The 13174-nt window shown below is 49.9% G+C and overlaps 1 protein-coding gene across 1 annotated transcript; it reads left to right on the top strand.

Annotated features, from left to right (window-relative positions):
* The first annotated feature begins 12046 nt into the window (after positions 1-12046).
* LOC138100299 (ribonuclease H-like) lies at positions 12047-12949 on the top strand. Its single transcript, XM_068998111.1, has 2 exons — positions 12047-12641; positions 12945-12949. The coding sequence occupies exons 1-2, from the start codon at positions 12047-12049 to the stop codon at positions 12947-12949; spliced, it is 600 nt and encodes a 199-aa protein (XP_068854212.1).
* Positions 12950-13174: the final 225 nt, after the last annotated feature.

Here is a 13174-nt window from a genome sequence, read left to right as displayed (position 1 = left end):
TACAGGCGTGTCCGAGGTGGGGTCACGCAGAGATGAAGGACTGAATGTCTGCTATGAGCCATGAGAGCTCTGCAGCCCCAGGGGACACAGCACGCACAGGGAAAGGAGTCTGGGCAGGGACTTGTCTGACCCTCGGGGAACTTCCCCAGGAGGATCCAGGGCAGCCCCAAGGCCACCTGCCAGCCCTGGAACAAGGCAGGCACCCCTGAGCAGCCTCCATGGCCACAGCAGAGCCCGTGTGGGAGGGCTCAGTGCAGGGAGCAGCAGCAGCTGCCTCTGTCTCGCAGCTGCAGCAGCACAGCCCAGCAGAGGCAGCCCAGGGCCCCGGGCAGCACAGCCCCCATGCTCTGCAGAGCAGCACCCCCAGCTCGGGGGCTGTGGGCAGCAGGGCAGAGGCTACAGCAAGGGCTGCTCAGGCCAGCACAGACGTGTTCCCCTGGGAAAGGCTCTGTGGCAGCTGGCACGGGCCAGGAGCAGAGCAGGAGCCCGTGTGTGTGCACAGGAGCCCTGGCAAGAGGCTGCCCTGTGCCTGGGCCAGCAGGAGCTGCCTGAGGAGCCCCAGGGCCAACTCTCTGCTGCTGTGCTGGCCAGTGGGGCTGGCCCTGGGGCTGCAGGAGAGGCCCGAGCTGAGGATCTCCTGAGCATTCCAGACACAGAGTTGCTGTCCCTGACCTGCAGTGCCTCCAGTTCCTGCTGCAGGGCCAGACCTGACTCTGCTGCTCTGCAGGGGCAGGAAGAGGCTGGACTGGGCAGTGCCAGGGAGAGGAAAACAATGGACCCCTGGTTATACGAGTCCCCACAGTGTCACACTGGCCCCTTGGTTCCATGAGCCCCACAGGGTCACAATGGCCCCTGGGTCACATGAGGCCCCACAGGGTCACAAGGCACCTTTGGTTCTATGGGGCCACAGTGTCAATTTTGCCAGTGAGCAGGGTCAGCACCAAAGACACAGACACCAACTGAAGGAATTGTGTCGTTTATTATAATGCAAAAGTGCAAAGAATGACAAAAGGAGCAGCACAGCAATGTCCCCAGTCATCAGTGCCAAAGATTGCCTGCAGTGATTAACCAAGATCCAGCCCTAGTGACCCTCAGACTTTACCATCACCCAGAGCCACCCATCAGCTGGGGGAAGCTGTCCCAGCTGTGAAAAACAAGGTTCACTCTCCTGTGAGAATTTAAATGGTTTAATATAAAGACAATAAGAGACACATAAAATAAAGCAAAGGGGTAATGGCCGGGTGCCTTGGTGCTCTGCCAAGAGCACACTTTTTGCCAGAGGTGAGTCCTTTTTATACCATTTTTACTGTCTGTTCTTTATTCATATTAAAACTTTTCCCAGAGCTGTTCTGCATGGCCACTCCTTGGTTCCGCCTTTTTAGAGCATGCGTATTCTTCTGCCTTGTGGTTTTATTTCTCTTGATTCTTGGGGTTGGGCCCGCTAGGCAAGAGTCGATGGTAGGGGGGAATCTCTTAATTCTCCAGACAGTCAGGGCTGATTGCAGCTTTGGGCCTCTTCCTCTCTCCGGGCAGAGTGGTGATAATGGCTCTTGGACTCTCCTGGCCGCCCTATCTCCGGGCAGAGCAGCCTTTAGGCCCTTTTGTTCCCTGGACAAAGTGTTGATTAGCAGCTTCTCGGGCCTCATCCTCTGTTCACTTGGAGGTTATCTTACGTGCTCACACTTGCTAACATTCTTGCTAAAAAGAGAGAAAACTACATCCACACAGCAAAAAGCATTTCTAACATAATATCTACCTTTATACTTTGCGAGAAGCCAATATAATATATGTTTATAACACAGCCAAGGACTGGAGAGCCACTCCCGGACACTGGGAATTCCTGCAGCTGCCTCCAGCCACAGCTGAGGCTCCAACCCCACTGGGAGAGGGGCCAGCTTTGACAGTGCTGAATAAACAGACAGCACTTCTAGTGCAGGAACATCTGCTTTCATCCTCCTCTTCAATTCAATTCTCAGTCTCTCTCCGGAGAAAAAGCAGCTGAACCACTGGCAAAAAAAACTGTCCAAAAAAAACCTGTCCACTGTCCCCAAAAAAACTGGGGAGCAGCAAGCCAGGTGCTTCCTCCCCCCCTGCCACAGCTGGGAAACAAATTGCTATCTGTGTGTGACCTTGAGCAAGCTGCAAACTGCTTTGGAAAAGTTTCTCTGTTTTCTTTCCCCCTCTCAGGCTCAGTTTAGAGGCCTAGAAAGGCACAAAATTAATTTCCGGGCATAGGCAGCGATATGGGATACACATCATAAGGTCACCCCAAGACAAGAGACTAGACAGGAGTAAGGGAATAAAAGTAGGTATTTATTTGAAAGGCCTTCAAAGCTAGCCCCTGGGGAGCCAGAGGCTATTGCCAAGATGGACCCCAAGATGGACAACAGGTCACGAGTTCTTCACACTTTTATAGGTTTCTTTCATTTGCATATCAGGGTTAATTCTCCAATTCAAGCTTCAGTTTAATGATGTCCTTTCCCCTCCACTTGCCCCCCTTAGAGGCTCTTTGGTTTATACTTTTTGGGCCTAGGACAGTCTGGGTGTCCTTGAAGAGCAGGCCTGGAGAGGCTTTGTTATGTCCAGCTAGCATGAGAGAGCAGAAATTAACAGGCTACAAGAAACTTCAGAGTTACACACCAGGCAGTACAGAATGTGAAAAATATAAAAGTTAAAACCTAAGGCATCAATAGCACCAGAACACCAACAGCTGCTGAGTTTCACAGGACAAAGAGACTCTACAGAGACGCTGTCACGCTTCCTTGTGCTTTTCTGTCTGTCTTTCTTGCACTTTGGGGAAAAAAAAGAATTGGCCCAGCCTCTGATATTCAGCACTCCAGTTGCTGCGTGTCTGGCTGTGGCAGCTCACGTCCAAACACGACTGGGTACCTGCTGAGCAGGGCAGTGGATGGCCACAAACAGGGAGGTTCCCCGGGGAGCACCAAGGCAGACACCTGGGGAAGTGCAGAGGACAGGGATAGCTGTGGGAGGAGAAGCTGTTCTGTGTCTCTGATGATGGTGCCAGCACCCTGAAGGAGCAGCCAAGACAAGTGCTGGAAGCAGACAGGTCCCACCCTTTTCTGCTGTCACATGGACACAGGACACACTTGTTGCCACAGGTCCACCAGACTTGATCCAGGAACAATGGAGGGCCATGCATTGGTAGGGAATGGCCTCCAGCAAGAGCAAAGCAGGATCTTCTAGCAGCAAGGCCTGAGCTTGTGAGCCGGGCCATCTCCTCAGCAGATACCAAAGTGCTTCCCTCCACCCCTGTAGCGTGTTGGGTTTGTAACCGGGCAGAAACACCAATTTAGTGTAGTGGTTTGGTCCAAAATACTCATTACTGTTTATCTTCTGTGAGATAAGAATTAGGAGAAACGTAAAGCAGGCACCAAACTTGAAAGAATATAAAGAAGTTTATTAACAGACCTAAAAAAGGAGAAAAAAAATCATACCACACCTTCAGAACTCTTCTCCTCCCCCCAACCTTCCTCCCTTCTCCCACTGACAATGTAAAAAGACAACCCTTAAGATGTTCAGTCAGTTTACCACTTCCATAATAAACTTGTTCAGTCCATTTAGAAAGAGGAGTCTCTCTGCTCATGCTATGAACACATTATCACAACGAGACAGCCGCCCACTTCCAAATAACTTTGTTCAGTCCATTTAGAAAGAGGATGCTCTGCTCGCATGTGAGTCCCTTCCCCCAACTTGCAGTTTTTCCCACAACTGCTTTCAAGGGTTCACTCTTGAAGGTTTTGGGGTACAGTTTTAAGGTTGAGCTGTTCAGAAACAAAAGTTCTCTTCACCCATCTCTGGGAGCATTTCATCTCTAAGAACAGAGGCCCTTCTCCTTCCCTGGGAGCAAAGGGTCTTCCTCATCTTCATCTCTAGGACTATCTCTGGGAGCATCTCTAGGAACTGAGGTTTTCTCCTTTCCCATTTGGAGCAAAAGTCCTCATCTGGTTCATCTTTCCCTGTCCAACCTTCTCATGAAATTACAGCTGTGTCAGCATCTGCCTATCTCAGTGCAGGTGCTTTTGCTCACGAGCTGAACACTCCACCCCCCATATCTTCATGAAATTACAATGGGATACTCTGATATATCATAGCTTCACAACAGACTTTCAGCTTTAAGCATTTCCTCTCTCTCTTCCCTCAGGTTTTCAGCTCTTCACAGCAATAAAAGGGTTAATCTCACCTCGGCCTTGCAGCTGGAATGTGGCTTATCACAGTGGAGAGAGGGGGGAGCCAAGCCTCTCTCGCTGCCCACAGCAGGGCTGTGGGGGAGCTGTGGGTGGAACAGGTTCATCGGCTCCAGGATGGCCGTGGCCCGGCCCAGCATGGCCCAAGCAGGGCCTGGCCGGGCCCGCTGGCCCCTGCACGGGGCCCGCAGCCACCTGTCCCAGCACCAGAAACGCGAGAGAGCTTGGGGGGGGAGTTGTCTGTTCTTAAGTGTGTATCACAGAGGCAGTCACAACTTTAAGTGGCTTAAAGAATTGTCCATATTCAAACTGGCCGCTGATAGGTTCTGTCAGGTCATGGGGGAAGCTGTAAGCACTCCTTTGTGAGAACATCACTTCCGAGACCATGCTAGCTAACCCATGACATGGCCTGAAGCATGCACTGAGGTTTCACTGCCTCCACTGAGGAGACTAACTTATTTCCAGAGGTATCATTTCTCCTCTCAGAGGTGAAGTTGCAACTCAATATCCTTTTTCATCTTGTTCTTGCACAGGACACCCAGGCAGTGATCTCCCAAGGATGGGATCTCCTTTACCCCTGCTGAGGGAAGGGATCCAGATGGGCCAGTGGAGGCATCTCATCCTGGGTTTGTGTTCCCAGCATTTGAGGGACACCCAGTTCCCATCCCACACCTTCCACTAGGCCACAGCAGGTGAGTTTCCTCTTGCCTCTGTACATGTGTGCATGGAATAGACACCTGTGTGTGAGTGTATTCTCTCAGCTCCCATAGGAATTAAAGAGGACAGAAGGCAGGAGTGAGCTGGTCAAAGGTCAGGCACAAATGCCAGAGGTGGTCCCACATCTCCAGGAAAAGGAGCAGGTTCCTATGGAGGACTAGAATTGTCCTGGCATTCCCTGGCCAAGCAAAGCAATGGGGTGCCAACAGCCTGAAGGGGTTTTGGACAACTCCTTGGATGGGCTGCCAGGTGGGCTAAGAAAGGTGATACTCACTGGAACTTGGAGCTGACCAACAGGAGAAGCTGCTCAGGAATGGGGTCAGCAGTGTCCACCTTGGCTGTCATGACAATGAAATCGGGGCGTCTCACATGCCAAAGGGCAGGGAGCAAGGGCAGCAGCAGAGCGTGGGCCAGGGCACTCCAGAGGAGAAGAATTCGATGTACTGGGAGACTGATCCAAGAGGTGCCATGGTAAAGGCAGCTCTGAAGGCTGAAGGAGCTCAGGAGATCTTACAGGCCTTGCAGGAAAGCCTCCTGCCAGGACAAGAAGGATCTCTCCACGTTCCCGTGAAATAAGCATCCTCTGCTGGCTGAACAGACAGAACTCCAGCACAAAGAGGCAGCAAACAGGACATGCAAACAGGGCAAGTTGCAAAGCAGGAATTTAGCAAACCTTGCCCCAGGATGTACGGATAAAGCCAAAAGCAAAGCTCCTAGCATTTTGGGAGCCGCTGGGAAGGGTAGAGGAAGCCCAAGGAGCTGTTGCAGGAATAGAGGGTCCTGCTGAATGAGTTGCACCCATCCCGGAGGCCTGGCCCAAGTGGGCACTGGGGCTGGTGGCCTCCTATGTGCATGTCAGCCTAGGAGATGGTCATACACCCTTCCTCTGGGAGGGACTGTGCCTGTCCATGCACATGGCTCTAGACTCTGCAGAATCTACTTGAAGACAGGCTGAGGAGCTAAATACGTTGGCATGAATGCAGAATTGGGTCTCCAAAATCCATGTGGTTGAATTTGTCTCTTTAGGTTGAAACCTCTTCATTTTGACTACATTCCTGAAGTCTCAACCTAAGAGTTGAGGGATTAGGGAAAATCACCAGGATGTTGACATTGGCCAAATCCCTGAACATGTCAAGGTCCCTCTGCACTCAAGGTCCCTTGTGCCAGCTGCTCAGGGATGGGTGAGGATGGCTCATCCTGAAGCGCAGTCGCTCATGGGATCATGGAATGATGGAATCATAGAATGGGCTGGGTTGGAAAGGACCTTTAAAGGTGCCATGGGCAGGGACATCTTCAAGCAGAGCAAACTGCTCAAAGCCCTGTCCAACGTGGCTCTGGATGTTCCCAAGGATGAGGCACCCAGCAGCTCCCTGGGCAGCCTGTTCCTTGCTGTCACCACCCTCCGTGTAAAAAATCTCTTCCTCATGGTGGGATCTCTTGGATGACAGTGTGAGGAGCAGCAGGCCAGCAGAGCTCATGGTAGGAAGAGACTCATTTCATGGCACTGCTGGCCTGGGTAGAATTACCAAGGCTCAGAAAGGCAGCAGCTGGTGCAAAGGAATCCAAACCTGGGGCGGTGGTGAAAGAGCAAACAGGGCTGGGCTGAGTGCTTGAGAGAGGATGAGGCTGATGAGGAAAGAGGACTCCCAGTCCTGGCCTTCCCAGAGGGTCCTTCCCCAAGAGCTTTGAAGCTGCCTGCAAGGGCCTGAGCTCTTGGTGCCTTTGGCCATGGCAGTTGTCTGCACCAGTGAGGTCTGTGAGGAGACAGGCTGTCCTCGTGGCACCGGGGCTGTGTCCAGGCAGCCCTGGGGACGCTGGGCATTGTTACACTGCTGTCCTTCCCTGGGCACTGCCCATCACAGCCCAGGCTGCCTCCAGGGAGAGCCCTGGGCTCTGGGAGGGACAGGATCTCCAATCCCAGAGGCTGGGATTCAGGCCTTGGCCCTTCTGCTCCATCAAACAAAGGCTTTGCTCAGCACCAGAGCCACCTGCCCAGTGCCTCTGCCTGCCTGCAATCACAGCCTCCAGTGACTGGCTCGAACGAGGCCCTGGGGAGGCTCCATCAGAAAGGGCTTTCTGATGCTCCAAGACACTTTGGGTTTGTCTTCTGACTTGGATTTCTTGAGGGACTGCTGCTATCTCCTCTCAGGACCTGTGGATCCTGGACTCAGAACACCAAATACACTGCAGGGCTCATTAAAATGAAGAAAGGCCTAATGAGTCGTTACCTTCCCACCCCCTTTGTCAAGTCCTCAAGGATTATACAGCTAATTAGACATTGGAGGATTAGAGATAAAGAGAAAGATTCCAATGTCCCCTTTGAAGACATGATAACAGCATTGTGCAGCTGACCTTGATCCAGGGTTTCCTAAGGAGATCGTGACCAATGGAGAAACAGTTCCTCGTGGCCCAACACGGGATGGACAGCTCTGCCCATCACCTCCACCCCCCGGCCCTTTCTCTCAGTGGCTACCTGGGACCTGCCTCACTTTCTGTCACATGAGACTTCTGAATTCTGTAGTGAGGTCACAGCTCCTTTGCAACAACTTCCACCTCCTTTCACCCTAGATCTGGCTGCAAACAGGCAGGGAAGGGTTTCTGCTAATTAAAAAACTGAAAAGATATTAATTAAAAATAATAACAAAAGAACCACCTCCCCTCTACCCCTCCCAAAACCCCAAACTAAACCCACCAGCAACAAAATAAATAAACAAATAACCGCAAACCAAAAATCCCACCAAACTCCGGAGGTGAAACACCATAAACAGTAAAACACAAGAAATGAGTCCCGCATCCTCCACGACCTGTGCAGACGGTGCCCGCTCGGGCCGGGAGGGGCTGCACAGGGCCAGGTCGGCCTCGTGCCCTGCCCAGGGCCCCCTCACAGCCCCACGGGTCCCGGTCCCGCTGAGGTTTCGGGGAGTGTCGGCTGTCTCTGCCTCGCCGCCCCGCAGCTGCCGGCACACCCCGCTGGCCCTGCACGTCCCCCTGCTCGTCCAGGACTCTGCCCCATGTCCAGCACTGCAGGATCTCCACGTGCCCATCGCACCAGCTCCCGCTGCCCACTAGCCACAGGGATACAGAGACAGCGGGGCCTGGGGACGGCAGAGATGTCACCACCTGGGGGGCACTTGGGAGGCCCCAGCTGCTGCTGCTGTTGCTGGGGCACTTGGGCACCACTGCGGTGGGCTGGAGTTCTCCCAACACTCACCTGAGCGGACAGCAGCAGTGTTCCTGTGGGAGCAGGGTGAGGTCCCCAGGGCAGTCACCGGCCACTGCTCCGGGTGGGCCTCAGTCCCAACCCAGTGGAATGTGTCCCTCCATGTTGGAGTGAAAGCTCCTCTGCACTCAGGACCAGAGGGAAGCCAAAGCACAGGGGTTGAATTAAAACCTTTAGACAAGCTGAGATACATGAAGTCACACCAAAGTGAAATAGAAATACAGATTTTTAACTTTTAGTAAAAATAGATGCTAAGTGCCTTAAGCATTGAAAAGCTGTAGCAGAGACCTTAAACACAGTTCTTGCTGCAGCAGTGTTGCCTTTTCACAGAATTTCTTTACTTTAGACAAAATATAGATAGAACTGTACTGTTCACATTTTTTAGATAGTGTTCACATAAACAATAAAAGCCAATAAAAACTGTACCTGCAAATCTGTGTAATACCTCTGTAATACTTGTGTAAGGCTTAAAACTGTTAGAATTAGACCAGGATCGGTTAAGAAAAGGAAAACTAGAATCATGTGTTAATCTTATTGGTCAATTAACAAATATAATGCACACTTCTGTAAGAAAAAAATATAGAAGAAACTAGAATTAGAAGAAGAAGCTGTTTTCTGCCTGCTGTTTGCTGTTGCTGCTTGGCTTTATCATGTAACCCCCTTGAACTCTGCCTTCAAGAAAGCTATGAGACTATGAAATAAAGAACTTAGCAGAACAGCAGCCTCCTCTGCTCTTTTATCGTGGTCCGAGAAGGAAGGGTATCCCACCAAAAGCCCAACACGTCCACACAGGTCTGGTTCCTCACCCAAAATGCTACACCCTTTAGGAATGTGCATGGCCATCCAATGGAACTTTAGATTATAATACCTTGCTTCAGTTAATGCTGTTTCTGAGATGGGAAGGTAAGTGGGAAGAAGTTTCCTACGCTGATGCGTTTTTCTCTCTCCGAAAACACCCTGAATGGCAGAGAGATTGTGGAATCAAACCCCCCAGTGATCCTATGGTGTTAGCTCTGGAAAAAGAAAATAAAAAAGGCAGAGGAAGAATTCAGCGGTGTTGTTCATCGTGCAGTATAGATCAGAGATGTACAAGGTCAGACAAAGACTATCAAGCAGCAGCTCAGGGACAAGATGATGATGAATAAACTGATTTGCTTAAGCCTCCCCTTAGGAGACGGGAAGAGGATGCGGACTCGGAAGGAACACCAGCGCCAACCCCCTCTCCCCCGGGCAGTCTTGTCTCGTCCCGAACCAGGAAACAGGTACTGATGGCACCCCTGAGAGAGGCGGTGGCACCTGATGGGGATACAATGTTGATTAGAGTACCTTTCTCTACCGCTGACCTAGATGCATGGTATAATATTGCCAAAAATTACCGAAATGATCCAGCAAGTACTGCTGAGCGCTTGCGACTTATAATTAAACAGCACAATCCAGATTGGGCTGATATACAACTATTATTGGGTGGACTAACAGACACGGAGAAACAGTTTTGAAAACAGCTCGAGACTTGGCAGATTACTATTACAAAATACAACAATTAGATACAAAAGATTACTTCCCACTCCAGGAACCACACTGGAGTCCAAATAGAACAGCTGAATTAAAGAAATTTAAAGGTTATCAAGAATGGATAGCAAAAGGGGTGGAAAGGGCTATTCCCAAGACCCTAAACTGGTCAGCTTTGTACGCAATAAGACAGGGTCCTTCCGAGTCACCATCCGAATTCCTGGATCATCTGAGGGATGCAATGCGCCATAACACATCGCTGGATCCTGGGACTGAGGTAGGGGTACAACAGCTGGTATCTTTGTTTCTAGGGCAATCCACAGGAGATATCAGACGTAAATTGCAAAAACTTCAGGGGCCAGGAGGGAAGAACCTGGAAACTCTATTAGATGTGACTTGGAGGGTATTCAGTAATCGAGAAGAAAGCTACAAGCAAGGGATGAGGAAATTAGTAGCAGTAGTAAGGGAAGGAAATAGAGAAAAACCTAGACAAGGACCCCCCAGACGAGGACCTCCCAGACAAGGCCCACCCCGGCTAGGTAGAGACCAATGCGCGATTTGTGGAAGGTCCGGCCATTGGAAAAATGAGTGCCCAGAAAGAAGACAAGAAGACCGCCAGAACAGGGGAAACTGAGAAAGAGGGAGGGTGGTTGCACATGTGAGAGAAGATTGAAGAGGACCGGGGGATTCCACCCTAGCAGATCCACTGGTTATAATGAAGCTAGGGGACAAGGAAAAGGAAATAGAATTTTTGGTTGATACGCAGCATACTCAGTTTTAAATAAAGCTTTAACGCCTGTGGGGGATGACTATATTATGGTACATGGAGCAACTGGTCAATCTGAAAAAACTTATTTTTGCAAGCTGTTGAAATATAAAATTGGGAAACCATGGGGTATTGACAAGTTTTTATATTTACCCAATTCTCCAAAAGCACTTTTAGGAAGAGATCTATTGGAACAATTACAAGCAACCATTATTTTCAGGAATGGGGAAATTATTCTGGAGGTAAACGACTAACAGTATGAGGAAATACTGAGCTTAATATTAACAACCAAAGACTCTGCAGAGGAAATTAGAGAAGAGATAATGAGCCAAGTGTTCCCAGGAGTCTGGGCCACAGATGTACCTGGGAGAGCCAAAAATGCAACCCCAATACAGATCAAACTCAAAGAAGGGAGACAACCAGTTAGAATTAAACAGTATCCCCTTAAAAGGGAAGACAGGGGAGGAATTAGCCCAATAATTGAAAAATTCTTACAGTTGGGATTGTTAAAAGAGTGCCAGTCTGATTTCAATACTCCTATCCTGCCTATCCGTAAACCTGATGGATCTTACCGGGTGGTCCAGGATTTACGGGCTGTTAACAAGATAACTGAGGATCTCTATCCTGTGGTGGCAAACCCTTACACTCTGTTAACATGCTTAACACCAGAGCTAACTTGGTTTACCATTTTAGATCTAAAGGATGCCTTCTTTTGCCTCCCTCTCCATAAAGCCAGCCAGAAAATGATTGCATTTGAATGGGAAAGCCCTAAGAGTGGGCGCAAAACCCAGCTCACATGGACGGTGTTGCCTCAGGGATTTAAGAACAGTCCCACCTTGTTTGGAGAACAGCTCGCAAAAGACATAGAGTCCTGGGAAGCCCCACCAGGAGAAGGGAAACTATTGCAGTACGTGGATGATCTCCTAATAGCTACCCGAACAGAGGAAGCTTGCACAGCCTGGACGGTAAGCCTCTTAAACTTCTTGGGACTCCAAGGGTACAGGGTATCCAAGAAAAAGGCTCAGGTGGTGAAACAGAAAGTGATATATCTGGGCTATGAAGTCAGTGCTGGGCAACAAACTTTGGGGCAAGATCGCAAAGAAGCGATATGCCAAACCCCCAAACCCCAGACAGCGAAAGAGTTACGGACTTTTCTGGGGATGACGGGGTGGTGCAGATTGTGGATTTACAATTACGGGCTGCTCGTGAAACCATTATATGAGCTCATTACAAAGGAAAGCAGAGATCTCCAGTGGACAAAGGAGGCCACGCGGGCCTTCAGCCAGCTAAAGAATGCCCTCATGTCAGCTCCAGCTCTAGGACTCCCAGGCGTGAGTAAGCCATTCTTTCTATTTTCCCATGAGAAGCAAGGGATCGCCCTGGGAATACTAGCACAGGACCTGGGCCCATACCGACGGGCAGTTGCTTATTTCTCTAAACAGCTAGATGCACCAGCCAAAGGATGGCCTGGGTGCCTCAGAGCTGTTGCAGCAGTCGTGCTAAACATCCAGGAAACATGCAAATTCACCTTGGGTCAGAGAATGACTGTACTGGTATCCCACACGGTGTCTGGAAGTGAAAGGTGGGCACTGGCTCTCCCCACAAAGGTTCCTGAAATATCAAGCCATCATGGTGGAACAAGATGATGTAGAAATAGTGGTAACTAACATTGTCAACCCAGCTTCCTTTCTCAGTGGAAATCAAGGGGAACCGGTACGCCATGATTGCCTGGAGACCATCGAAGCCACCTACTCCAGCCGCCCGGATCTGAAGGATACCCCTTTAGACAACGCAGAGACCTGGTTTACTGATGGGAGCAGCTACATCATCAGTGGAAAGCGACATGCTGGGTATGCAGTTACCACCTGCCAGGAGGTGATAGAATCCGGACCCCTGCCAACAAACACCTCTGCACAAAAGGCTGAAATAATCGCCCTAACCCGTGCCTTAGAGATGGCAAAAGGAAAGAAAATAAACATCTATACAGACTCAAGGTATGCGTTTGGAGTTGTGCACGCACAAGGGGCCATTTGGAAAGAAGGAGGACTGTTAAATTCGCATGGAAAGAACATCAAACATGCACAAGAAATAATGCGGCTGCTGGAAGCAGTCCAGCTACCTGAGAAAGTAGCAATCATGCACATAAGGGCACATCAAAAGGTGAGCTCAGAATTGGAAGAAGGGAATGAACTGGCGGACAGAGAGGCAAAAGAAGCAGCAAAAGGTGAGGTAACAACAACTGGAGCCTTGATCCCAGATGGACAACTTTCCCTAGAGGGTAAGCCAACATATAATAAAAAGGACAAGAAATTGATTAAAGATGAAAAGGGAACATTTAACCAAGAGGGATGGGCTATCACTGCGGAAGGAAAATTGGTTATTCCCTCTCATTTCCTATGGTCAGTAGTTAGAACTAACACACTGGGGAACAAATGCTTTATATAACTACTTAATTGGGAAAATTATCGCTAAAAACTTATACGAAACTGTTGTGCAAGTAACTCGACAGTGCAACCTTTGCCTCCAGACTAATCACAAAAATACCCCCAAACCAAAAATGGGCCAGACTGGGAGAGGCCATGGGCCGGGACAGCAGTGGCAAATTGATTTCACAGAACTTCCAAGAAAAGGAGGGTATCGATATTTACTGGTGCTAACAGATACTTTGTCAGGATGGCCAGAAGCTTTTCCTACTAGGACCGCTAAGGCTCGAGAAGTAACCAAGGTGTTACTACAAGAAATAATACCGCGCTTCGG

The sequence above is a fragment of the Aphelocoma coerulescens genome, chromosome 31, assembly GCF_041296385.1.
Source record: "Aphelocoma coerulescens isolate FSJ_1873_10779 chromosome 31, UR_Acoe_1.0, whole genome shotgun sequence".
NCBI lineage: Eukaryota > Metazoa > Chordata > Aves > Passeriformes > Corvidae > Aphelocoma > Aphelocoma coerulescens.
This window is presented reverse-complemented; position numbering and strand designations above follow the sequence as displayed.